The sequence below is a fragment of the Pan paniscus genome, chromosome 18 (genome assembly GCF_029289425.2).
Source record: "Pan paniscus chromosome 18, NHGRI_mPanPan1-v2.0_pri, whole genome shotgun sequence".
Taxonomy (NCBI): domain Eukaryota; kingdom Metazoa; phylum Chordata; class Mammalia; order Primates; family Hominidae; genus Pan; species Pan paniscus.
The window spans coordinates 90,803,608-90,831,319 of record NC_073267.2 but is presented as its reverse complement, the minus strand read 5'-3'; the positions used below and the strand labels follow the sequence as shown (position 1 = coordinate 90,831,319).

The window sequence follows — 27,712 nt, the reverse complement described above, 5'->3', positions numbered from 1 at the left end:
TATGGGGTCTTGTGACACTTCCCAAGCTGGTCTCAAGTGATTCTCCTGCCTTAGCCTCTCCTGTGAGTAACTGGTATTACAGACGCAAGCCACCACTCCTGGCTTTTTTTCTTTAAAATACATTTTATGTGTTAGAGGAAGTTTACATTCACAGCAAAATTGAGGAGAAGGTACAGTTCTGTACGCTTCCATTCTCCGGTTTTGCAAATTGGGATCTTACTATACGTAGAGTTTCTGGTATCTTGACTCAATTCCTATGTTGACTTTTTATAAACATAACTAGCCAAACCCTTGTCCCTTCATGTTTCCACTCAATCATGCTATCAGGCTTTTACCTGCTAAATGCAGGAATAGTTGGTGTGAAGGAAGTCAGGTTCTAGATCCTCCAACTTCCCCATGTACTTGCCGTTAGGTTATTTAATTAATATTCATTTAGCAAATCTTAGTTAAGACTTTTGGTATACTTGCCAGAAACTTTTTTCTAATATGCAAGGTCTTGCACTGTTTCCCAGGCTGGAGTGCAGTGACACAATCATAGCTTACTGCACCCTTCAATTCCTGGGCTCAAGGGAGTCTCCTGCCTCAGCTGGGATTCCAGGTGTGAGCCACGGTGCCCAGCTGTTTTCAATAGATCTGAAGGAAGACCAAAACAAATTGTCAACTGATAAAACATTTAAATGTTTTTGGTTAATACTTACTAGCTTGAGATACAATAAAACCCCTTTTATTTGCATCTTCCTATTTATGTGAACAAGGTACCTAAGCTTACACGTATGAAAAAAGTTGGAATAGAATTATAGCTGAATCCGTCTCATTGGAGCAATCACAGTGCTAGAGAACTTAGATACCAAATTTTTTTTTGAGACTTGAGTTTTGCTCTCCAGGCTGGAGTGCAGTGGTGCCATCACAGCTCACTGCAACCTTCGCCACCCGGGTTTGAGCCAGTCTCCTGCCTCAGTTTCCCAAATAGCTGAGATTACAGGCGCCCGCCACCACACCCGGCGAATTTTTGTATTTTTAGTAGAGACACGGTTTCTCCATGTTGTCCAGGCTAGTTTCGAACTCCTGATCTCAGGTGATACACCCACCTCGGCCTCCCAAGTGCTGGGATTACAGGCGTGAGCCACCGCGCCCGGCCTAGATACCGGTTTTCTACAGCAGAAATAGTCACACTTTCTAAAGCAGAAGGGCTTTGGAGTCAGACCCGAGCTGGAGTGGGGGATGCTTTGCGATCTCTCTTCAGCAAGCTGTTGTTTTAGGGACGTGGGGCCACCTTACTTTATTTGTATAAAAGATGCCACTGCCCACTTAAGAGCTGTGCTGCTCCGGGCCAGCAGTTCAGCGAGTGCCCGTCGGCCTGGTGCTGTCGGTCACGTAAGTGGGCTCTTTGAGGTTCACAACGCGTCCTCCCTGGACGTTCTGGGCCTGTTAAGTTTGTGTCCGTGGGAAACGCTCACGGCGGTTCCCCAGAGGGCCGAGGGAGAAAAGTGAGGACGTTTCTGGCCGCCTGGCATCTGCTAAATATCCTAGCAGGCACAAGGGCTCCCCAACGGGACTCGCCAGCCCGAGAGCCCAGGTGGGCCTCCAGCCCCGCCATCTGAGACCCTCCGTCGCTGGCCCTTCCGGCGGCAGCGCCCGGAGCGGATAGGAGATGCCACGAACCGCCCCGCCAGTGCTAGGCTTTGTTGGGCTACGTCACTTCCGCCACGGTCCCGCCCCCAGCGTGGTCGTAACCCAAGGCAACGGCCCGGCCGGCAGCGACCTGAGTAGCCATTGCCAGTAGGCCGGGACTAGCTGTCTCGGGGCCTTCCATACGCTCGGCCCAACAGGTAGGTGTGAGCGGCCATTTCTCCACCCCTGGGGCAAGGCCCGGAACCACTCCAAAGGCGACAGAGCGAGAGTCCCTGCCTCGTTCGAAAGGAAGCGACCCTCTGACGTGGGGAGCGAAAGGCAGAGGCACTATGTGCCGGGGCTTCCCCAGAGCGGGCGGGGTCTGGGGAGGATCCGTTGGGAGCGGAACCCTTTAAGGGCGGGTAGACGGAGGACGGGGAGGAATTCGAAGGGACAATCCAGAACGCTTTTCTGAATGGGATAGTTTGAAAGAAGGGCAGGCGTCTTTGTGGCACGGTAGGAACTGGCGGAGGAAGGGGAAGAGCTAGATGAGGAAAAAAGACTTATGGCATAAAGGGAGGAGCCTGATAGGGAAAGGGGTGTGGCCGGCAGGAAGGGGCGGGGCTAGATGAAGAGGTGGAGCCGAGCGTGATGCTCCTGGGCTTTAGGGGTGGCAGGTGGAGCGCGTGTGTTTGATGACTTAAGCTTTGCTGTGGACTGTAAGCTGTGTGAGAGCAGAGAAGACGGATGCTGCTTTAACTTTTTATTCTCAGTGCTAGGTACTTAGTGAATTCATTAATGTGAGTTGAAAAAGGGGAAGAGTTTGAGACTGAGATTGGAATAGATGTAGTCTGATCGGGAGGGATGGTGTAGAAACTGCGCTCCTTGGCATCATTCTGTGAAATACTTGAGGTTCCTGTGACCTGTAGGCATATAATAAGCAGAAGGCACATATAATTAACAAGGAGGATAAAATTTATACTCTTGGAAATATGAACAAATTGTGCAAGTTGGGTGGCGCGGGTGCTTAACTTTCAGACAAAGGTTCAGCTCCTTCCAGTGTGTTTCTAAATGCGACTCCCAACTCATTTTCCTGTAGAAACTGTGTCACAAATGATCAGGATGCCCAGGTCAGTCTTCAGGACCTATTTAACTGGTTCATGTAAGTGAAGATTGGTCCTGTATTAAGAAACTTAACTTCTGCCATGGCTAACAATATTTCTAATGATTATTCCTTCATTCAGCATAGGTTGTTAAGGACCCGACCCACAGGAACGTTCATTCAGACTCCAAATGAGGCTGCCAGAAACTCATCTTTCCCTGGTTGGAATTTAAGATTCCTTTAAACCTATAGCTTGTAGGGAGATGAGGGTGTGTGGCACAGTGGAGAGCCAATGAGAAGTTGGGGCAAGGTGATAAGGAGTTTTGAGAGATTACCATCTATCTGCTTTTGACATAAACAGCTTGCGTTTGACTTAATACCCTGGGCCTTGGTTTCTCCTGGTCCGTCAACATTCCCCTGCCCTTAATGGATTAGGAATCTGTCAACCAGGTATAGGAAGCTACGGTAAGATATTTGTAATCTGACTGTATAGACAGACTGGCAAACATGTGGCACACTCTATTTTCTGGCAGACATAATTAATCAACCCCAGAAATTTTTCCTGCTATAGTCAGGTCATAAGATCCTTCTCAATACAACACTCTAGGTAGCCACTAGTTTGGAGTTGACAATTCAGAATTTTTTTTGTTTTGTTTTGAGACAGTCTCACCCTGTTACCCAAGCTGGAGTGTAGTGGTGCAATCTCGGCTTACTGCAACCTCTGCCTCTCGGGTTCAAGCGATTCTCCTGCCTCTGCCTTCCAAGTAGCTGGGACTACAGGCGTGAGCCACCATGCCTGGCTAATTTTTGTATTTTCAGTAAAGATGGGGTTTCATCATATTGGCCAGCCTGGTCTTGAACTCCTGACATCAAGTGATCCACCGGCCTCGGCCTCCAAAAGTGCTGGGATTATTGGTGTAAGCTACCGTGCTTGGCCAGAATGTATTCTTTATCCCTGATCTAGGCAATAGGTGTTTAAAAAAAAGAGAGAGAGAGAGAGAGAGAGACATCAACTTCTATAACTCTTGGTAGGTTCCTCTAAAAAAAAAAAAAGACTATCTAAATGGATGGATCTGGAATCCTGTAGAAAAGATTTAGAAACATAGGCCAGGTCATTGTATAGGGAGTAAGATGAAGGTGAATTTGCAGCTAGTTGAATTATTAGCAAATGTCCAAGTGAAAGGGATACCCAGAGGGCATTATCCTTTACCCATCCTTCTCAACGTCTTTATCCGTGATGTAGATGGAGATACAGAAGGCATCCTCATCAAATTAATGGAGTCATCAAGCAAGAAGGAATGGTCAAACTGTGGGAAGTCAGAGTTAGGTTGTGAACTATCTAATCAGGTTTAATAAATGGTCCAAAAACAAAAGGGGAAATTTTACAAGGATCTGATGCATTTGGAGTCTACATCTAAGTAAAACAAAAAGAATAAAGAAAAAGAAAAAAAGAAAAGAAAATCAACAGCATGGTTACAGAGTAAAGAAGACAGGAATTTTTAGCCACTCATGTGAAAAAAAAAATCTGGAAGTTGTAGTTCACCTCAAGTTCAGTGTTAATCAAGATTGAGTTATAGGGTTGGGTGTGGTGGCTCGTGCCTGTAATCCCAACACTTTGGGAGGCTGAGGCGGGCGGATCACGAGGTCAAGAGATCGAGACCATCCTAGCCAACATGGTGAAACCCTGTCTCTACTAAAAATACAAAAATTAGCTGGGCATGATGGCGCGCATCTGTAGTCCCAGCTACTCAGGAGGCTGAGGCAGGAGAATCTCATGAACCCAAGAGGCAGAGGTTGCAGGGAGCTGAGATCATACCGCTGCACTCCAGCCTGGCAACAGAGCGAGACTCTGTCTAAAAAAAAAGAAAAAAGATTGAGTTATACTTTTTAAAAAATATAGCAACTTTGTGTAATTAATAGATGTAGATTTCAGATCAAAAGGAGTCAGATTTCAAAGTAGACACTTCTAGTCAGACCACTTTTGAGGTATTGCTTTCAGTTCCAGGCACCACATTTTAAGAGACAGGTAATGTTGCATTCTTAAGATGATGAGGAGCTTGAGATTTGTATCTGAAAAAATGATAGCTGTCTTCAGATGTTTTCAGATTTGTGTTTGAGAAGAATACCAAGAACTGAGGAACAAAATTTGCAGGCTTGCGGATGACTTAATTTGAGATCATTCAAATCTTTAGAGCTTCCAATGGAAAGAAAAAAAATTCCTGTAAAGTTATGAGCACTCAGTCATTGAAAGTACTTAAGCAGAAGTATTTAAGCTGAATTATTATTGTATTAGTTTTCTGTTGTTGCTTTGTTTTCTGTTTAAGATCTCCTAAGTCATCCAGTCTAGACTCTTATTGGAAGAACCCACTTCCAAGATCATTCAGACTGTTGGCTGAATTCAGTTTCTTGAAGTTGTAGAACTGAGATCCCTGTTTAATTCCTCATTGTAAACCAGGGTCTTTTCTCAGCTCCTAAATGCCATCCACATTCCTTGGGATGTGACCCCCACTTCATCAAAGCCAGCAACAATGCATTGAATTCCTCTTGTGCTTTGTATCTCTGACTTCTGCTGCTGCTAGCTAAGACAAGTTTGTTTTAGAAGGCTACGTCATTTGATTAGGGCCACCAGATTATCTAAAATAATATCGTATCTTCAGGTCAACTGGTTAATAACCATAATTACATCTGCAAAGTCCCTTTTACCACGTAATATATTTGTGGATGTTATATTTCATCCTATTCACCTAGGGATTAGGGTGGGAAATCTTGAGGGGAGAGAATTTGTAGAATTCTGCCTACCATGTTATCTTTCAGGAACATTCTAGAAGAGCTTATTGCAGCAGGTATTTTTACCCATTTTTCTCTCCATGACCATAAATTAACCTTATATGCTATTAATTCTGCCTCTAATCAGAGTTGTATCTTTGAATTAAGCATATTTTTAGTCTTCCAAAGACATGGAGCTTGTGTTCCTGAGACTTTCAATCTCTAATAGGCACTTTATCCTGAATTTATGGTACATACCAATCTGGCTTTACACAGTGTAATAACTACAGACATCTGTTCCCTTCTATAGTGGTAAAATACTTTATGTTTTATATTTTCCTATTATGAAACAGCAACTGTATTTTCCTTTTTTACCTGAAACTAGTCCTTTTCTGCTAGCATCATGTGACTTCCTATACGGTAGCTATAATTTAGAGGACTAAATAGCTAGTTCCCTTTAGTATGTAACTCTTCATCCAGTTATTTTTTAAAGTATGTTATAATTGGCCGGGCACTTTGGGAGGCTGAGGCGGACGGATCACTTGACATCAGGAGTTGGAGACCAGCCTGGCCAACAGGCCAAAACCCTGTTTCTACAAAAAAATACAAAAATTAGCCAGGCATGGTGGCGCACGCCTGTAATCCCAGCTACTCAGGAGACTGAGGCTTGAGAATTGCTTGAACCTGGGAGTCAGAGGTTGCAGTGAGCCGAGATCATGCAATTGCACTCCAGCCTGGGCAAGAGAGTGAGACTCTGTCTCAAAAACATAAAAATAAAAATAAAAAAATAAAAACTAGGATGGACACGGTGGCTCACGCCTATAATCCCAGCACTTTGGGAGGCTGAGACTGGCGGATCACCTGAGGTCGGGAATTTGAAACCAGCCTGACCAACATGAAGAAACTCCATCTCTACTAAAAATACAAAATTAGCCTGGCATGATGGCGCATGCCTATAATCCCAGCTACTTAGGAGGGTGAGGCAGGAGAATCGCTTGAACCCAGAGGCAGAAGTTGCAGTGAGCTAAGATCGCACCATTTCACTCCAGCCTGGGTAACAAGAGTGAAACTCCATCTCAAAAAAATTAATAATAAAAAGTATGTTATAGCTAGTTTCCTTTTTCTTTTTTATTCTTTTTTTTTTTTTGCATCAGGTATAATCATTACACGAACAACCCCTCAGAGTCAGAGTCCCACCTGGCCTTGTAATCTCAGCTCTGACACAATCTCAGTAACTGTACTTACCTGTATAGGACAGACTGGTGTAGCAACAAGCAGTTCCTCAGATCTCATGGCTGGAGTCCTTAAGTTTTTTCTCATCCATGCATAGTCTGATGAGGGTTTATGGGGACATTTCTCAAAGCTGTGAGTCAAAATCTAGGCTTCTTCCATTCTGTGGTGCCGCTAACTCAACATGTGACCCCCAGGGTCATTGTGGGAGGAGAAGAGAGAACTGAAGGAGGACGTTACACTGCCTCACCCAGGAAGTGACACACATTAGTTCCACTCACAGTCTGTTGACCAGGCTAGTCACAAGTCTCTAACCCAACTGCAACAGAGGCTGCAAAGTAGGCAAAGACAGTGGCTCTTTGGGCAGCAGTAGCTGTCTCTCACAGTGATCCCGGAACGTTCCTCACCTTCCTGCATTTTTTTTCTCATTTATAAGATGGTACCACTAATGAGTTATTCTCTTAGAGACTCAGTATATGTACCAGTTACGTTATGCATTGACTTTTTAATTTTTTTTTTATTTTTGGGGTTATTTACTTATTTATTGATTTAGAGACAAGATCTCCCTCCAGGGCCCACGCGATCCCCCACCTCAGCCTCCCTAGTAGCTCTGACCACAGGCACACACCACCACGCCTGGCCATTAAAAAAAATTTTCTAGAGATGGGGTATCTCTGTGTTGCCCTGGCTGTTGTCAAATTCTTGAGCTCAAGTGATCCTCCTGCCTCAACCTCCCAAAGTGCTGAGATTACAGGCGTGAGCCACTGCAGCAGCCTGCACTAACTTTTCTTTTCCTAGAATTTGTACCTTAATTGAAACCAGGGTTTCTTTGTCTTGGAAGTGTTCATTTCCAGTATAGTGACTTCTCTTCCCCTGCAGCGATTAGATTTTCTTCTCTGGCATTTTTTAGCCTTGATCACAGATAGTTGGTCGCTCTTATTGGTTAGTGATAACCTGCCACGTTTGACTGGGCCACTTGGAGCTTCCCCATGACACTGGGAGTGGAGCTTTGGCATTCTGAATACACTGATCTCTAGTAAGGAGCAATCATATCAGGAACCAGGTAGGAATGTTCTTTTCATTCTTAGTGGGGCTGGACAGAGTCTCACGAGGTCAGAACAAATATAACTCACCATATCGCCGCTGTCTGATTGGCACTGGATTCCCAGGAACAAGTATGTCTACACCATATACTGAAAAGAAGTACACATGGACTCTGGAGTCGGAAAAGCATGGCGTGGTGGTTCAAGACATGAAAATTATTTGATAATTCTCCCATACAGAAGAAGAGTCTGTGCCCCTTCCTCTTGAATGTGGGCTGACCCCAATGGCTGATAAACCAGTTGAGTCCAGCAGTGAAACTATACATGACTATAAGTTATTATATAGAAGTGAAACTATAGAGTGACTTCTAAGATCATAAAGCTACTCGGGAGGCTGAGGTAGGAGAATGGCTTGAACCTCGGAGGTGGAGGTTGCAGTGAGCTGAGACCACGCCATTGCACTCCAGCATGGGCAACAAGAGCAAAACTGCATCTCAAAAATAAATAAATAAGTGAAAATAAAAGACAGGAAACCCCCAAATAAAAGCTGCCCAGTTTTAAGATTTATATTTATATCTATGATCCATTGTAAAGTGTTTTTGCATATAGACGGTTAATTGTTGCAACACCATTAGTTGAAAAGACAGTCCTTTCTGTATTTAATTATTTGTGTGCCTTTGTTTAAAAAAAACTATTGGCCATGTTTGGGGGGGGTGTATTTCTGTATTCCTTATTCTGGCGCATTGACCTATGTGTCTCTTCATTCACTAATACCATACTGTTTTGATTACTATAGCTTTATGGTAATTCTTAAAACTGGGTGGTGTGATTCCTCCTCTTAATTCTTCCTTTTCAAAATGTTTCAGCTATTCTAGTTCCTTTGCCTTTCCCAATAAATTCTAAAAGTGGCTTGTCAATGTAAAGAATCCTGCTCTAGATTCCTATTTATATAATCCAGTATTCATCAGTGCACTCTTACAACTTCTTCTTTAACCTTTCAATCTATTTTTGGGACTTTGTGTTTTCATATAAACTTTAGAATCCAAAAATAGGAAAAAGGTTTTTTTTTTTTTTTTGAGATGGAGTCTCACTCTGTCGCCTAGACTGGAGTGCAGTGGCGTGATCTCGGCTCACTGCAAGCTCCGCCTCTTGGGTTCAAGCAATTCTCTGCCTCAGTCCCCTGAATAGCTGGGATTGCAGGCGGCCACCACCATGCCCTGCTAAATTTTTTTGTATTTTTAGTAGAGATGGGGTTTCACCGTCTTGACCAGGTTGGTATTGAACTCCTGACCTCGTGATCCACCCGCCTTGGCCTCCCAAAGTGCTGGGATTACAGGCGTGAGCCACCACGCCTGGTGAAAAAGGTTTTAAGAACAACATTATAATGTTTTAAGTCCAGTCTTATCTTCCTAAAATCTAGGACTTCCCATTCCCAGGAAATGGTCCAAGGAGTCCGGATTCTATTTTCAATGATGATAAATGTCCACATTTTAGGTAGTGACATTCACAGTAGATATGGGTTATTTTCTTTGTATTTCACCTCTAATGATACCAGATTAATGTGGTACCAAAACAGTATGATCAGTCACCAAAATCTGGCTTCTTACTCTTCCTGGAGATATAGAAGGAAGTATTAGCCCCGCTTCTCCTTAAAGTGACGCAATGTCTGTGATTTGCTCCAGGCTAATGACATGTGAACTGAAGTCAAATGAGTGACTTCCAGAAAGAACCATCTAAGAGCTATGTTTGCCATCACACTCTGCATCACAGTTGGCTGTGGTTTCCAACGACGCAGGCAGCCTCTGTCAGTTCATGTTCAGGAGTGAGGACAATGTGGAACAGAGTCCCAGACATCATACAATGAACCTGCAGCATGAGTTAGAAAGAAGCCTGTGTTTTTTTAACCACTGGAAAAGAAATAGGGCTGCTTGTTACTGCAGCCTATCCTTGCCTGTCTTGACTAATGCTAGGTAGTCGAGACTGATGGACAGTACTCCTCCTAACTCAAGTGTACCCACTGCAGCCTTCTTTAAAAAGAGCCTGGCAGCTTGAGTGCTATCTGGGGCAAAAAAGACATAAACCAAAAATAAGCAAACACAAAATCAGAATTCTATTTTTTTTATAAGTCCATTTCGAACCTCATTTTCATTAAAATAAAGTAGCCACGTTATTACCTTCTTTATCAAAACAATATGAAGGGCCAGGCACGGTGGCTTATGTTTATAATTCCAGCACTTTGGGAGGCCGAGGCGGGTGATCACCTGAGGTCAGGAGTTCATGACCAGCTTGGCCAACATGGTGAAACCCCGTCTCTACTAAAAATACAAAAAAAATTAGCCGGGCATGGTGGCATGCGCCTGGAATCCCAGCTACTTGGGAGGCTGAGGCACAAGAATCACTTGAACCAAGGAGGCGGAGGTTGCAGTGAGGTGGAATCATGGCACTGCACTCCAGCGTGGGTGACAGAGCGAGACTTGGTCTAAAAAATATATATATATATTACAAAGAAAGGCTGGGCACATGCCTGTAATCCCAGCATTTTGGGAAGCCAAAATGAGAGGATCACTTGAGGCCAGGAGTTTGAGACCAGCCTGGTCAATATAGTGAGACCCCATCTCAAAAAAAAAAAAAAAAAAAAACAACAAAGAAATACAAAGGCCCTTTCTGTACCATATGGCATGGTCATTTCTTCTGCTATCCCTTCACTTCTTTTCAGCTACCAGGCCTTTGGAAATTTCTTTATGTTCTTGGTCGAGTGGTCTCTTTCCACATAGGTTTTTCTTTGGGCAGTGTTACTTATTTGTAAATAGGAGATACGTTCATTGTTCTCAGTTTACACTGATTTCTCCCCCTTTCCCAATTTTAACTTTTATACAACACACAACAGAAAACATGTCCTTTTGCTGTATTCGACTGGTATGCCTCTACTGTTGACTGTGGTAGCTTAATGGTTGTCTTTGTTCATTTCAGGAGCAAGACACTTCGTACTCTAAATTATAGATTGGTTAGGGTGTTAAAGCTACATTAACTTTGCCAGACGTATAACAAAGGAGCATTTGATAGTCTTGTACTTCTCAGTTCATTAACAAATTACATGATCTCAATATAGTGTCACAGATCCAAATAGTAATGTCTATTCTTTTCTGCATTTACACCTGTTCCTTTGGCCATTCAATAAATTCAATGAGAAGGCCTTGTGTACTGTGACTTAAGAATAATTGGACAAATATTTCTGGAGTTCCTCTAAATCACTTTTATAAAACTTGTTATCTGATGTTATATCTTTTTTGTAGATCTGTGTGTTTTTTTCTTTCAATAAGTCCCTGTTCAAGGTCTTTACTGCAACTTAAAATTACACAAACCATGTTATCTGTTCATTGATACATTTATTTCTTTGGGAGGCTGAGATGGATGGATCACCTGAGGTCAGGAGTTCAAGACCAGCCTGGCCAACATGGTAAAACTCCGTTTCTACTAAAAATACAAAAATTAGCCCTGCATGGTGGCGCACGCCTGTGAAATCCCAGCTACTCGGGAGGCTGAGGCAGGAGAATCGCTTGAACCCAGGAGACGGAGGTTGCAGTGAGCCGAGATCACACCATTGTACTCCAACCTGGGCAACAGAGCGAGTGTCTCAAAACAAAAAAACAAACAAACCAAAACAAACAAACAAAAAACAACATTTATTTCAGTTTGCTTAAGGTCAAAATTCATCGTACCCTGGCTTCTATCATTATTCCACATTTCATTTCTTGGAGCTCTCCGATAACATCATGGCTTTAAAAGTTTTATTACAGGAAATTTCATGCTTACATAAAAATATAATAGTACAATTAATCCCCATGTCCTCATACCCATCTACAACAAACAGAACTTAAGGGCACTTTGGTTTCATTATTCCCTCCCTAACTTCAACCTCACATTATTTTGAATCAAATCATATTATTGGTAAAAGAAAATAAACCACTTTACATTTCTTTGGCTGATCATTTCCTTTTTGTATCTGTCTTTAAATGCTACTAGAAAAGGTATTTTCTGGATTATGGTAAATTTCCATAGGCTATATTTTTTAGGCTCTCATTCACCATCTTTCTTTCATTTCCAAATATCTTAAGTTCTTTGATCAGTTTTTCTTTGGGTTTATTCTTGTTTATCCAAACATGCACTTTGGGGGCTTGGATCAGAGTCAACTAATTCTTTTGTACATGTTGGTTCTAATCACTTTAATAGCTTGTGTAATAGAGTTTAATACCTTCTGGCCTACATCTTTGAGCTTTCCCGCTTTGTACTCTAAATCCAATTTTAGAGTTGCATCTGCAAATGCGTCTCCATGGCAACATCTTCACTGTGATCTTTGTGTTTTCTTGATGTGGTGGAAAACGTTTGTATGGACTTTGATGTATGCTTTATCCTGGTGATTCTCAAACTGAATCAGGTTGTAAAGTTCAATGGAAGCCAAGAAATGGGATGGCATGAGCTCTTGGTTTACGTCAAATGTGTAAGTCAGGCATAATTTTACTACCAGAAAATATTATATGAATATAGATGTCTGCATTCCAACATAAAAGTAAAACTGCATACAAATTGCAAGGAATCACATATCCACTCTTTTCTTTGATCTTCTATTGATTCTTGGCCATTTCTGTGTGTCATCTGCTAACGTGAGCTGGAAGACAAGAATGGGTAATAAAACTTGACAGTTACAAAAAAATTAGCCAGGCGTGGTGGCAGGCGCCTGTAGTCTTAGCTACCTGGGAGGTTGAGGCAGGAGAATTGCTTGAACCCGGGAGACAGAGGTTGCAGTGAGTTGAGATCACACCACTGCACTCCAGCCTGGGTGACGGAGCGAGACAGACAACAACTTGATAGTATGTTTAGAGAAGGGAAACTTAAAATACAACTTTCCTATCCACTAACTGAATTTCTTTTTAATTAGGAAAAGACCACCAATATTCTCTTTTAGTAGCGGAGCGTGTTGATCCTGCCTGAAGTACACCAGTGTTCCGAAGGTGCATCTGGTGATCTGGTATGCAGTAATCTGACCTTCTGATTAATAATACTGTGTTAATTGACTCAGGGATGATTCTTAGTTTTGAGTCACAAGGAATCAATACAGTTCCTTATGAACCCTCATTACATAAGTAAAGTGCTTATAAAAATGTAGTGTTGGCCAGGCACGGTGACTCACGCCCGTAATCCCAGCTACTCAGGAGGCTGAGGCAGGAGAATTGCTTGAACCTGGGAGGCGGAGGTACAACTTCCAACTTAAAATTTTACAAAATTTACTCCAGTAAATTTTGTCAGTGAGCTAAGATCGCACCACTGCACTCCAGCATGGGCAACAGAGTGAGACTCTGTCTCAAAAACAAAACAAAACAAAACAAAACAAAATAAAAAAACTAAGCCTATGTGAAAAAGCCAAATTGGTAATTCAACAGATTTGTCATAAGAAGTACCGATCTCTTCCTAAACAAAAAATGAAAAAAACTAGTTTTCTGGCATGGGTCGCATCTGGCTGAGAGAAAGCAAGGAGTGGGTGTCCCCTGTGGCTCCTGTCTTATCACAAGCAAGGAACTTCTTGAGAAGACACTGGGTGCTTATCAGCACTCAAGCCAGAGCTTTGGTGGTCACTGCTCAGGTATTCTAGTTAATTTCTGCAGCCTGTGGGGTCCACAGGAGGAACCCCTATCTGTAGGAAGGTATCATGCTTTTGCTTTTTTTTTTTTTTTTTTTTTTTTTGAGACGGATTCTTACTCTGTTGCCCAGGCTGGAGTGCAGTGGCACGATCTTGGCTCACTGCAACCTCTGCCTCCCAAGTTCAAGCAATTCTCCTGCCACAGCCTCCTGAGTAGCCGGGACTACAGGTGTGCACCACCACACCTGGCTAACTTTTTTGTATTTTTAGTAGAGATAGGGTTTCACCATGTTGGTCAGGCTGGTCTCAAACACCTAACCTCAAATGATCCACCCAGCTCGGCATCCCAAAGTACTGGGATTACAGGCATGAGCCATCGCATGCAGCCGCTTTTGCCCTTTTTATAGATGAGCAAACAGACCCAGAAAAGTAAGTCATCACTCAAGGGACACAGCCGGTAAATAGGACTGGAACTGTTCAGCTCTTTGGCTCTGATCAGGATTACAACTTTGCAGACCCTTTGTCTAGATTCTAAATGCCAAGTGCATTTTCCAGAAAAACATCCATTAATGGTAGATAGGGTTATCACCATCACCTACTGTTTTACTTTGCTAGGGGCGTCATGACAGTGTACGACAGACTGAGTGGCTTAAACAACAGAAATGTATTACCTCATAGGTCTGGATTCTCAAAGTCCAAAATCAAAGTGTTGGCAGGGTTTGTTCCTTCTGAGGGTTGTGAGAGGAGGCTCTGTTCCAGGCTGCTGTCTTTGGCTTGTAGATGGCCATCTTCTCCCTATGTCTCTTCATATCTTCTTTTTTTTTTTTTTTTTTTTTTTAAGACAGAGTCTTGCTCTGTTGCTCAGGCTGGAGTGCAATAGCGTGATCTTGGCTCACTGTGCAACCTCCACCTCCCGGATTCAAGTGATTCTCCTGCCTCAGCCTCCCAAGTAGCTGGGATTACAGGTACGCAGCACCACACCCAGCTAATTTTGTATTTTTGGTAGAGATGGGGTTTCGCCATGTTGGCCAGGCTGGCCTCGAACTCCTGACCTCAGGTGATCCATCAGCCTCAGCATCCCAAAGTGCTGAGAATACAAGTGTGAGCCATCACTCCTGGCTGCCTTATCTTTCATAGTGCCAGTGGTTGGCAGTGAATAGTTTCGTAATATTTGTTCTCAGTCTATTCCTGAATGTTTCTTTCTTTCTTTTCTTTTTTTTTTTGAGATGTAATCTCACTCTCTAACCCAGGCTGGAGTGCAGTGGCCAATCTCAGCTCACTGAAACCTCTGCCTCCTGGGTTCAAGTGATTCTACTGCCTCAGCCTCCTGAGTAGCTGGGATTACAGGTGCCCGCCTTATTTTTAGTAGAGACTGGCTTTCACCATGTTGGCCAGACTGGTCACAAACTCCTGACCTCAAGTGATCCGCCTGACCTGGCCTCTCAAAGTAATTCCTGGAATTACAGGCATGAGCCACCACGGCCGGCCATATTCCTGAATGTGTCTTGAAAATATTTCACCTGAGTATTGAATTGCTTTTTTTAAAAAAAAATTAATATTAAAAACGAAGTTCCATTCATGTTTTTAAACAGCAAGAAGATGTTAAAAACTTTAAGCAAGCATCACAGTAATGGATCTCTGTCAGAAAAATGAGACTGACTTAGAAAATGCTGAAAATAATGAAATTCAGTTCACAGAAGAAACAGAACCAACCTATACTTGTCCAGATGGAAAAAGTGAAAAAAATCATGTTTATTGTCTTCTCGATGTCAGTGACATTACGCTTGAACAAGATGAAAAAGCCAAAGAGTTTATTATTGGAACTGGATGGGAAGAGGCAGTGAGTATCTTTCTGAGTCACAGCTTTTCTGTCTCTCGCACATCAGTGTTTTGGTGCAAGCCTCTTTTTTCCAAAAATAGTTAATATTACCAAAAAATGTGGAATCAATGACATGTAGAAACCCTGAAATTGAGGTAAAATATTACTGATGATAAGAGCAGCACCTACTGTGGGTATTTATGGCCACTTAGTATGTGGACAGCACAGTACTAAGTACTTTGGATACATTAATTCATCTAACCTCTCAATAGCCATATGGGGCAAGTTTTCTTCCCAGCCTCGCTTTGTGGATGAGTATACTGAGTCACTTGGAAGATAAAGTAACATGCTCGAGATCACCCAGCCAATAAGTGGCCAAGGCAGGGCTTGAATCCAGGTCTCCTGGACTCTAGAACCCTGAGCTCCTTAGCAGCTGTGCTGAACTCCCTGAGAGAACTGAGGCTTCTTTCCTAATGGCTCTACTCAGAACTCTGTGGGTTTTTTTTTTTTTTTTTTTTCCCCTGAGATGGAGTCTCTCTCTGTCGCCCAGGCTGGAGTGCAGTGGCGCGATCTTGGCTCACTGCAACCTCTGCCTCCTGAGTTCAAGCGATTCTCCTGCCTCAGCCTCCTGAGTAGCTGGGATTATAGGTGCCCACCATGCCCAGCTAATTTTTGTATTTTTAGTAGAGACGGAGTTTCACCATATTGGCCAGGCTGGTGTCAAACTCTTGACCTTAGGTGATCTGCCCACCTCAGCCTCCCAAAGTGCTGGGATTACAGGCCTGAGCCACTGCGCCTGGTCTGCAGGCTTACTCTTAAACAATTCTTAGAATCAACAATAGAATCCTATATTTAAAACTATAAGAAAACTAAAAAAAAAAAAAGCATAAAACTATGAGAAAACTTGGTCTAATCCAGTGATTAAACATAGGATTACCAGATAAATACCTAATTTATCAGTATAAGTATGTCCAAAATGTGGTCCTATATTTTTACTGGCAACCCTTTTTTAATGGTGATCTCTGTGGCAAGATCAGCCAGAGGACTCTGGGCGTGGATGGGGAGTAGGTATCCCTGGGTACGCAGGGCTCCTCTGCATTCCAGGACCTGCCTCTGCTCCTCGGTCTCCCTCCAGCCTCTCCAAGCAACAGTGTTCCCCAGGTATGGGAAGCAGAGACTGGCGGTGCCCAAAATCCTTGTTGGTGGGACAAGTATGAACGGTTTTCATTTTATTTTAATGGCTTCAAATTTAAATGTGCATTTGAAAAGAAATATAGTCAGCACATCAAAGTGGCCATTTACAAATACTATTGCTTAGTGTTTTAGTATTAACAAATGCTCTTGCTAGTATTTAGGATTAACAAATACTATTACAAATACTGTTATTGCTTTATAGCGGTGAAAGTAGGTATTACACTTTTTCATGCTTTGCAACTTTGAAGGATTTTGTTTTTTTAAGTGAATGAATTTTAAGAAAATTATTAGTGGGGGAAGGGGTTGTAAAAAAATAAATAAAAATAAGAATATTGTTTCACATAAGACTGCCAAAATGGGAATGTGGCCAAAATTGGAGCAAGGACAGTTTGGGCCCCTCAGCTGGAGGAGTAACATGCCGCTTTATTTGCAGGTCCAAGGGTGGGGAAGGACTTCTCCAGCTGCCTGCATCTGGCCGAGGAAGATACCAAAAAAGGCGAGGGTAGGGGAAGGTGCCTGCAGCGACTGCTTGGTGTGTGTTAACCTCTCCCACTGGAGCCTCCAGACTAAGCCTCCTACTGAGGGGGGCCCAGAGAAGGATCAGAGCAGCCCCTCCCAGACTCAGGCAGCCCCCCAGGGCCCCAGCACTGCTTCCAGGGCGATTAGCGACATCTGCTTTCCCACCTACTTTCGAGCAGAGAAAAAAAGTCTGCAAATCAAGGAGTTTATTTGGTGCAACAAAGACTGGGCCATCCCCGGCACTAATAGGGGCAAGGCCTTTGGGAATCCCAGTGGAGGGGCCCACAGAGGGCTGTCCATCCCAGGCCCCCTGACTTCCAGGGCCGTCCTAGTTCTGCCTCCCCTGAAGGCTTCACTTTCAAATGCTTTGGATGTTCTGGGTAAGAAGAGTAAGAACTCTTTCTTGCAGTCAGAAGAGAAGGTGCTGGATGTGGAAAAGGATGCGTGTGTGGCTTGTGCATATGGCTTGAAAACAGCAGATGGGAAAGGTGAAAAAAGAGCCAGTGAGCTGGCTAAACACCCTATGGTCAACGACACGCCATCCTCCCCTTCCCCAGCGGCCCGGACATCCCTGCTGACCGATCCGGAGCAGCGCTGCCTGCATTGGTCCCTCCTGTCTGAGAAAAACCTGGCGTGCCCTCCAGACCCCAGCAACGTTCGCTACCTTGCTGCCTTGCAGCTTCTGCAGAAACGGGGAGTGCAAAACTACAAATCCAAATTCAAAGCCAAGGAGCCAAGATCTCCTGTGATCACCCGAAAGCATGTTCTCCCAAAGGCCAAGCAGGAAAACAGGCCCCAAATGCTGGAGACCAAAGTTTTCCCAAGACCTCTCTTGCCGTCTCTCACAGTGAGCAGAGTTATCATTCCCGTCTCTACCCACAGGATCCTCTGAGCGGTCGCGGTAGAACCCCTGGGAATAAGCACCGTTTGAGATGCAGCCATCCTTTCTCTTTCTTCTCTCTCATTTCCCACCCACCCCCCACTCTCTCTTTCTCTCCTCCCCGTCAGTCTGTCTTGACTCTTCTTTTCTTCCATTTTTTTTTTTTTTTTTGTAGTACAACTGAAGAAAACTGAACCTCAGTGGATTGTTGGGATTTATTTTCTAAAACACTATATTCATGTGTTACCTGCTTCTGCTACTTAGCCATTCACAAAATGCCAATTGGTCTTGCCAGCCCCAGCCTCTGCCTGCCTCATGTCCACTCCCAGCAGAAGCCACGCAGAAAGTGGGGAATCCAAAGGGCCTCCTTCCCTCCATGCTGGCCCCACGTCAGCCCAGAGCCATCTGGCAGGTGTCCTTTCTGCCCCATCCCCGTGCCTCAAACTAAGTATACTGGGCTGGTTTAGACCAAACTGCCTCCTGATTTTTTGAACGAAGCAGGTGTCTATGTGCTGCCTCATTTGCTGTTGCAACAAAGATCTGAAGAATTGCTTTAATAAAAAACTCCAGGCCGGGCTCAGTGGCTTACGCCTCTAATCTCAGCACTTTGGGAGGCCAAGGCAGGTGGATCACCTGAGGTTGGGAGTTCGAGACCAGCCTGACCAACATGGAGAAACCCTGTCTCTACTAAAATAATACAAAATTAGCCAGGCATGGTGGCGCATGCCTGTAATCCCAGCTACTCAGGAGGCTGAGGCAGGAGAATCGCTTGAACCCGGGAGGCAGAGTTTGTGGTGAGCCGAGATCGTGCCATTGTACTCCAGCCTGGGCAATAAGAGCGAAACTCCACCTCAAAAGAAAGAAAAGAAAACTCCAGCTTGTGTCCAGGACGTCCAAGGCATTGGAGACCCTGTGCGTCCAGGGTGTCACACCCTCAGATTGTTTCCATGTATATACACTATCATCTCCTGCATTTTCAGGGTGCCATATCCTCAGATTGTACCCTTATACTAATCTCTGTGTCTGGAAGTTTTAGCTACAGTGCTACAAAATCCAGCCTGGGAAGCAGGTAAAGAATAATTACTTTTTGGGGCCGGGCGCCGTGGCTCACGCCTGTAATCCCAGCACTTTGGGAGGCTGAGGCGGGCGGATCATGAGGTCAGGAGATCGAGACCATCCTGGCTAACACGGTGAAACCCTATCTCTACTAAAAATACAAAAAATTAGCCGGGCGTGGTGGCGGGCTTCTGTAGTCCCAGCTACTCGGGAGGCTGAGGCAGGAGAATGGTGTGAACCCAGGAGGCGGAGCTTGCAGTGAGCGGAGATCGCGCCACTGCACTCCAGCCTGGGCGACAGAGTGAGACCCCGTCTCAAAAAAAAAAAAAAAGGTTACTTTTTGGGAAAAAAATAAAAAGATCACTGTGATTATCATCCCACATGCTTCCTCTGGCATTACTTTGCATCTAACGTTTGGAAACCCTCAACCCCAGACACTTTTGGAAAGGGGCTGTTATTTTCTCCCTCTGTCCTTCCTCCACCCTCATTTTACCCCAACTCATATTCCCACCGTTCTATCTAAATTAAATGACATTTGTAAATGATTTATATTTTAAATGCCAAGTGATGTTGCTGTGTAGACACATGTTCTGATGAACCGTTCTGTGATATGAGTAATCATTAAGCTGCTTTGTAATTACATAGTTTGAATTTGCTTAAGGTAGGTTGGACTTGAACTCTGGATTTCCTGTCTCCTAAACGATGGAGTAGACAGAATATATGACTATATTTGTAAATACCTGCTTCCATAGTGGTGGTCTTTGTAATGTCTTGTCTGTTTGCCTAGGGGTTTTTTTTTTTTTTTTTTTTTTTGAGACAGAGTCTCGCTCTGTCACCCAGGCTAGAATGCAGTGGCATGATCTTGGCTCACTGTAACCTCCGCCTCCTGGGTTCAAGCGATTCTCATGCCCCAGCCTCCCAAGTAGCTTGTATTACAGGTGCCCACCACCACACTCAGCTCATTTTTGTATTATTAGTAGAGACTGGGTTTCCGGAGGTTGCAGTGAGCCAAGATCACGCCATTGCACTCCAGCCTGGGCAACAGAACAAGACTCTGTCTCAAAAAAATAAATAAATAAGAATCCAAGTCCTCTTCCCAGACATTATCTCTTTTAATCCTGCATGTATGCATGGGAATCAGGGATCATTTTCCTCTTCTAACCCAAGGAGAAATTGTTCAACAGAGGGTTGGGTTTGGTCAGGACAGCATTAAGGTTTGTAGCCTGGGTTTCTGAAGGCTCAAACTATATTTCACAGGTCGGGGACGTTTGAAGTACTAGGTGGAAAATATCACATAAGGCAGGAAGGAGGGCTCAAGAATGTCATTTCTTCCTTTAAGATAGGAACAATTTTCAGATACAGGATGTGGTGAAGATGACCAGGTAATGTATGTTGAACTCCAACAGAGATCTGTGTTTTTCCTGAATGTATTGAGTGGATCAAATATAACAAGCTGGATAATTTCCCTCTAATGAATAACTGACTGTTTAAAATTGTATGGAAGTCCTTTGGCCTGCAAGCTGGCATTTGGATATTTGATGATGGGTCTTTACTGTTTATTGGGTTCTCAGAACTTAACTTTGCAACTTGTCAACTAAGTTGCTCCTTGCTTGGGTCCAATCCATCTTAATTCCCTGGCCTTTTTCCTCATGTGGTTTTGCCTGTATTTCCACTGTACCAGTCTAAACACCATCACTGTGCAGCTTAAGGCATGACTCTTGTACTGAATTTGTGCATACGGAGGTGTTCCAGGAAAAAACTTTTCAAGTTCAATCTCCTAGATCAAAAAGCATCTGTATATTTTCTTGGACACAGTCTCAGGATAAATCCAGTGTTCACTGCAATAAGTAAAAATAAGAACCATCTTCCTTTTTCCTAAGAGCTGAGAACCATCAGGATGTATATTTTTTAGTACCCCAGCTTTGCCACTGAGCATTTCTGCCTTTGCCTATAAAATGAGCGAGTAATGTCTGAAATTTCACTAGTTCTGTCATTTTAATGCATTTAACTTGCCTGCAAACATTATTATTATAGAGACGCAAAATGGTGAACAGTTATTTCTGTTTCAGGTTTTGTTTTGTTTTGTTTTGTTTTGTTTGAGATGGAGTTTCGCTCTTCTTGTCCAAGCTGGAGTGCAATGGCACAATCTTGGCTCACTGCAACCTCCGCCTCCCGGGTTCAAGTGATTCTTCTGCCTCAGCCTCCTGAGTAGCTGGGGTTGCAGGTGTGCGCCACCATGCCCAGCTAATTTTTGCATTTTTACTAGAGAGGGGGTTTCTCCGTGTTAGCCAGGATGGTCTCGATCTCCTGACCTCATGATCCGCCCGCCTTGGCCTCCCAAAGTGCTGCGCTTAGAGCCGTGAGCCACCACACCCGGCCTGTTTCAGGTTTTGATCAGTCTTGCTCTGGATCCTGGCCTTTCTAATGTGAAAACAACAACAACAACAACAACAACAACAACCACCTAAATGAACTTCAGTTTATACATTTCAAAAGATGATGATAGTAAAAACCCTAAAGAAATTTTAGTTTTTTTTTTAACCTAAGACTGTGGGCACTTAACCTTCTCTACCAACACATACTTTTTTTTTTTTTGAGACAGAGTCTTCCTCTGTGGGCCAGGCTGGCATGATCTCAACTCACTACAAACTCTGCCTCCCGGGTTCAAGCAATTCTCCTGCCTCAGACTCACGAGTAGGTGGGATTACAGGTGTGCACCACCATGCCCAGCTAATTTTTGTATTTTTAGTAGAGACAGGGTTTCACCATGTAGGCCAGGCTAGTCTCAAACTCCTGACCTCAAATGATGCGCCCGCCTTGGCCTCCCAAAGTGCTGGGATTACAAGCGTGAGCCACCATGCCCGGCCCCAATACATTCTAAACAATATACATAACTTCTTAGAGGATTGAATGGCCCAGGTGGGTGCTGTATTTACAGCAATGCTGAAAGCCACCCCATCACCTGGCCTATCTTTAGGACAGGGCTTTTCAACCTGGGCACTATTTGGGGCTGGATCATTCTTTGTGATGGGCCTGTATGTGCACTGTGGGATGTGTAGCAGCATCCCTGGCCTTGACATATTAGATGCCAATACCATCCCCAGACATGACAACCAAAAATGTATCCAGACTTTCCCAAATGCCCCTTTAGGGCAAAATCACCCTAGCTGAGAACCACTGGTTTAGGGAATTAGTAATCTGGAGCCCACCGCCTTTGCTGCAGCTTCTCTGACAGCTTTACTTATAGATCAAGCAGGTGCCTTGGTGCAGGTGTGAAGGGAGCTGGGGGAACGCCCAGCTTGCCACATCCCAGAAGGCATATGTGGTCTCCATTTTGCGCTGGTCCTCTAGGGTCTCATGGTGGCACCTGCCTAGGTCCTTTCTAGAAAGAAGCAAAGAAGCAGCCATAAGTCTGCTTTTTTTTTTTTTTTTTTTTGAGACGGAGTCTTGCTCTGTTACCCAGGCTGGAGTGCTGTGGCGCGATCTTGGCTCACTGCAACCTCCCCCTCCCGGGTTCAAGTGATTCTCCTGCCTCAGCCTCCCGAGTAGCTGGGATTACAGGTGGCTGCCACCATGCCCAGCCAATTTTTGTATTTTTAGTAAAGATGGGGTTTCACCAGGTTGGCTAGGCTGGTCTCGAACTCCTGACCTCCAGTGATCCACCCATCTCATCCTCCCAAAGTGCTAGGATTACAGGTGTGAGCCACCGCACCCTGCGAAGTCTGCTTTTCTCTGAGAAAAGTCTCTCAGAGTAACAGGAGGGCCCATTCAGTCAGTGACAGGAAGAGTTGTGGGCATTCTCTCTTCCCATCTTCAGGAGAATGTGCATTACTGGTTTGGCAAGGTTTTCGAGATAAGTCGAAGATGTTAAATTAGTGTATTTACATTTACTGCCATTATTCAGAATTCTCTGATGTTTAATACTCACTTTTCCACACTCACTGCTTGGGCTGAACAGGCGTAAATATGAAGAGGCAGCCAATACTTTGTGGGATACACCTTAGCAAGAACTGGCAATCTGTGCTTCATATGTATATATGAAAGTGGCTTTTCTCTCCCATTTAGCTTAAACTACAAATCTTCCTCCCCATGTATCTTTTAAAATGAAACAGTTGGCTGGGCATGGTGGCTCGTGCCTGTAATCCCAGGACTTTGGGAGGCTGAGGTGGGTGGATCACTTGAGGTCAGGAGTTCGAGATCAGCCTGGCCAACATGGCGAAACCCCGTCTCTACTAAAAATACAAAAATTAGGCATGGTGGCACATGCCTATAATCCCAGCTACTTGGGATTAGGCAGGAGAGTCGCTTGAACCCGGGGAGGCAGAGGTTGCAGTGAGCTGAGATTGCAACACTGCACTCCAGCTTGGGTGACAGAGTGACAGTCCATCTCAAAACAATAATAAAAAAAAAAGTTTCTCTACTTATTTTATTTTTTGAGGCAGAGTTTCACCTGTTACCCAGGCTGGAGCGCAGTGGTAACATCACAGCTCACTGCAGCCTTAGCCTCCAGGGTTTAAGTGATCCTCCTACCATAGCCTCCCTAGTAGCTGGCTGTACAGGCAAACACCACCATGCCCAGCTAATTTTTTTTTTTTTTTTTTGAAGAGACGGGTTTTGCCATGTTGCCCAGGTTGGTCTCGAACTCTTGGACTCAAGTGATCCGCCTGCCTTGGCCTCCCAAAGTGCTGGGATGACAGGCATGAGCCCCCATGCCCAACTAGTTTTACCACTTATTAAAACTTGAGGAGAGCTAGCTTGAAAATATAATATAGTTTTTTATTTTCAGCACCACACAGGGTTATGACAGTTCACTAAGCCTTTATTTTTTTTTCCTTTTTATCTGCCCAAGAATAACCATGATCACCAAACCTCTAAATGTGAAAGAACTGTTAGTGATTTCATTTGTTCCAATCTGCATGTCCTCTGAAGATAAATCCGATATGGAATTTGGGATAAATACCACTGGCCTTATTACTATTCATGAGTCTATTTTAATTTCTTTGGCTATTCAACGAAATCCTCATGACTGACTTCTCTAAATTTCAGGAAAGTAGGATGTCAGAGGAATACTTGGCATTATGGTAGTGATTTAGAGAACTTTAACTCTGAAGAGTTCTTACTAGTTAAGCACATATCTTGTAACAGAATAGTGACTTCAGTGCTTTAAAAATATACGACCTGTTGGCCAGGCACGGTGGCTCACACCTGTAATCCCAGCACATTGGGAGCCCGAGGTGGGTGAATCACTTGACGTCAGGAGTTCGAGACCAGCCTGGCCAACATGGCAAAACCCTGCCTCTACTAAAAATAGAAAAATTAGGGGGCGTGGTGGTGCGTGCCTGTAATCCCAGCTACTCGGGCGGCAGAGGCATAAGAATGGCTTGAACCCTGGAGGTGGAGTTTGCAGTGAGCCGAGATCACGCCACTGCATAGCAGCCTGGGCAGTAGAGTGAGACACTGTCTCAAAAAATAATAAGATATATCACATGTGGCCGGGTGCAGTGGCTCATACCTGTAATCCCAGCACTTTGGGACGCCAAGATGGGTGGATCGCTTGAGGTCAGGAGTTCGGGTCGAGCCTGGCCAACGTGTATATATATATATATATATATATATTATATATATATATATAATATATTATATATATATATATATATCACGTTACCAAAAAAGAAGTTGCAAAAAAATTGATACCAGCTTGCAATTCATTAATAGTATTAACTCTAAAATATAACAAAACTAAAATTATTTCCATGAGCTAAAATAAGACAATGTAGAGTAAATAATTCCTAAAGCATAATTTGCCAAAGTTTGGTTGACTTCCCAAAATTAAAATCTTAATTTTGGTGGGCTCACGTTTTAAAAAGAAAAAAGTTTTTTATTTTTGTTGTTGTTGTTGTTGTTTGCTTGTTGGTTTTTAGAGACTAGTTTCATCTACCAAGGAAAAAGTTATTGAGGGCAGTCTTCATGGTTGAATATCCTTTTGTCATAATTCAGATGCATTGACTTTTGCCACATTTTCATTGCAGCATGGGCTCTACATTTTCTGAAGTCATTAAATTTCTCGTTACAGCACAGGAAAAAGAAGATAAAGTAGGAGAGGGATCAGTTTCACATTCAGTGCTAAGCAGCAACACGGTTGAGATGTAATCATAAAAGCAAATATTTCACCCAGGACATGGAAAAGCGGCGGATCACCAGAAAGCAGAGAGTCAAACGCTGCAAGCAGAAGCAGTAAGAAGATGCCACGTTTGAAGCAAGGTCTTATTTACACCTGCCATGGTCATCGGCTCGCTCTTTTAGGTCTCCCCAACCCGGCCCCCAAAAAGAGGTTATATGCAGAGGTAATATAATATATGTACTTTTGAAAGTAACAAAGTCACCGTGGAGATAATTTCAAAACAATTTATTTTCATTTTCAGATACATTGGACTATTTCACTGATGTTAAAAAGAGTATGACTTGTTTAAATTTTTTGTTGTTTCTTTTTTGCAGCCTAATGTTCTGTAATAGTAACTTGCTTCCAAGTAAAGTATGAAAAGTTAGTGGAGGGGCCATGGCTGTGGTCTCTGATAGGTCAAACTATACTATTTTGGAATGCGTGGAGTTAGAACAAAGTTTTTATTTTGTTATTAATTAGTAAAGCAATAAATAAAATTGTCTTACTAATATTTATGAGTTTTCGTTTTGTTATTAGTAAGGCAATAAAACATTTAGTGTTTTTTCTGGAGTTTGTTGAAGAAACTGAATATTGATAGTGTTCCAGCTATGGCATAGCCAGTGCTGCTTTTACTGATTCATATAGCTTGGGCCTTGCTCCTTTCAAGCAAGCTGATTTTTAAATGCAGTGCCCCTGTGAACGTCAAGAACACCGACAACCTGAGAGCCGTCCCTGTTTGTTTTCTAGCCTGCGTCTCTGGATATGTAAACTAAAATATCAATGTATCTGCTAATAAATACCGTTCCAACAACTGAGAGAATTCCTTTGGATTTAAACATTGAAAAACAATGTAGTCATCTTCTTGGCCTTAAAACATTTTACTGGCTAACACCTTGCTAAACAAACTAGATTAAAATTCATGGCTAGACGCAGTGGCTCACATCTGTAATCCCAGCACTTTGGGAGGCCGACGTGGGTGGATCACCTGAGGCCAGGAGTTCAAGACCAGCCTGGCAAACATGGTAAAACCCCGTCTCTACTAAAAATACAAAAAATTAGCTGGGCGTGGTGGTGCGTGCCTGTAGTCCCAGCTACTCGGGAGGCTGAGGCAGGAGAATTGCTTGAACCCAGAACGTGGAGGTTGCAGTGAGCTGAGATTGCACCACTGCACTCCAGCCTGGGCGACAGAGTGAGACTCCATCTCAAAAATAAGTACATGCATACGTACATAAAATTCATGTCATTTAACAAATTAGAGCCTTTTAAAAGTTGAGAGTATGAAGGCATATATGTTGTCCCCTCCTAGTTGTCAAATCTAATTAATGCCATCTAAACATGCTTTGGAGGACAACACACATAGATATATTGTGAGAGACAAGGAAGATAAAACTGTGTGGTACCCCAAAGGCTGCGTCCCTAAGCCCCCCGAAGTGATATAACCCTTCTCTTTCTTTTTAAAAATTATTTTATTTTAATTTTCTTTTTTTTTTTTTAATTTAGAACTCACAGTCTAGTAAACATTTTAGACTTGGGGTGTGGGGGCTACATTTGCATGTTTGTTACATGGTTATATTGTGTGATGCTGAGGTTTGGACTTCTATTGATCTCATCACTCATATAGTGAACATAGTACCCAATGGGTAGTTTTTCAACCCTTGTTCCCCTTCCCACCTCCCCACTTTTAGAGTTCCCAGTGTCTGTTCTCATCTTTATGTCTGCATGTACCCAGTGTTTAGCTCCCACTTACAAATAAGAACATGCGGTATTTGGTTTTCCGTTTTTGTGTTAATTTGCTTAGGGTAATGGCATCCAGCTGCATCCATGCTGCTGCAAAGGATATGATTTTGTTCTTTTTTATGGTTGCATAGTATTCCATCGTGTATATGTACCACATTTTAGAAATACAGGCTGGGCACGGTGGCTCATGCCTGTAATCCCAGTCCTTTGGGCAGCCGAGGTGGGTGGATCATTTGAGGTCAGGAGTTCAAGACCAGCCTGGCCAACATGGTGAAACCCTGTCTCTACTAAAAATACAAACATTAGCCAAGCATGGTGGTACACGCCTGTAATTCTAGCTACTTGGGGGGTTGAGGCAGGAGAATCACTTGAACCCAGGAGGCGGAGATTGCTGCACTCCAGCCTGGGTGATGGAGTGAGACTCATCTCAAAAACAAAACAAAACAAAAAAAGAAATCCATTCCACCATTGATGGGCACCTAGGTTGATTCCATGTCTTTGCTATTGTGAATTGTGCTGCGATAAACATATGAGTGCATCTGTCTTTTTGGTAGAACGATTTGTTTTCCTTTGGTAGGCCCACTAATGGGATTGCTAGGTTGAATTCTATTTTTAGTTCATTGAGAAATCTCCAAACTGCTTCCCACAGGGGCTGAACTAATTTCCATTCCCCATAACAGTGTATAAGTGTTCCCTTTTCTGTGCAAAGTTGCCAACATCTGTTATTTTTTGACATTTTAGTAATAGCCATTGTGGTTAAAAGAAACAAAAAACTCGAAATGAGTTTAATTGTAAATTTGTTAAGATTTATTTTGTGGGCTAACATGTGATCTGTCCTGGAAAGTGTTTCATGGGTTACTGAGAAAAATGTGTATTCTGCAGTGTTTTGGAGGAATATTCTGTCAATGTCTGTTAGGTCCGATTGGTCTATTGTGCAGTTTAACGTTTTGTTGTTGATTT

The 27,712-nt window shown here is 43.3% G+C and overlaps 1 protein-coding gene across 6 annotated transcripts; it reads left to right on the top strand.

Annotated features, from left to right (window-relative positions):
• Positions 1–1,699: 1,699 nt before the first annotated feature.
• On the top strand, positions 1,700–25,826 carry C18H16orf46 (chromosome 18 C16orf46 homolog). 6 transcript variants are annotated; one of them, XM_057300032.2, is made up of 6 exons: positions 1,700–1,829; positions 12,689–12,778; positions 14,229–14,352; positions 14,980–15,227; positions 16,834–17,766; positions 24,929–25,826. In XM_057300032.2, exons 4-6 carry the CDS (start codon positions 15,018–15,020, stop codon positions 24,950–24,952), a joined length of 1,167 nt encoding a protein of 388 aa, XP_057156015.1. In that variant the 5' UTR covers positions 1,700–1,829; positions 12,689–12,778; positions 14,229–14,352; positions 14,980–15,017; the 3' UTR covers positions 24,953–25,826. The 6 variants fall into 6 exon arrangements, 1 of the variants encoding a protein (XP_057156015.1); XR_008954926.2 differs by having other exon boundaries at positions 1,702–1,829; positions 14,233–14,352; positions 16,834–18,868; XR_008954925.2 differs by having other exon boundaries at positions 1,702–1,829; positions 16,834–18,868.
• Positions 25,827–27,712: the final 1,886 nt, after the last annotated feature.

What these genes read in the sequence shown, in the direction of transcription:
- C18H16orf46 (XM_057300032.2), top strand. Translation starts at nt 15,018, where the DNA reads ATGGATCTCTGTCAGAAAAATGAGACTGACTTAGAAAATGCTGAAAAT. An exon ending in GAACTGGATGGGAAGAGGCA is followed by an intron (nt 15,228 to 16,833) that starts GTGAGTATCTTT and finishes CTTTATTTGCAG; the next exon opens with GTCCAAGGGTGGGGAAGGAC. An exon ending in CTCTCTTGCCGTCTCTCACA is followed by an intron (nt 17,767 to 24,928) that starts GTGAGCAGAGTT and finishes TTCTCGTTACAG; the next exon opens with CACAGGAAAAAGAAGATAAA.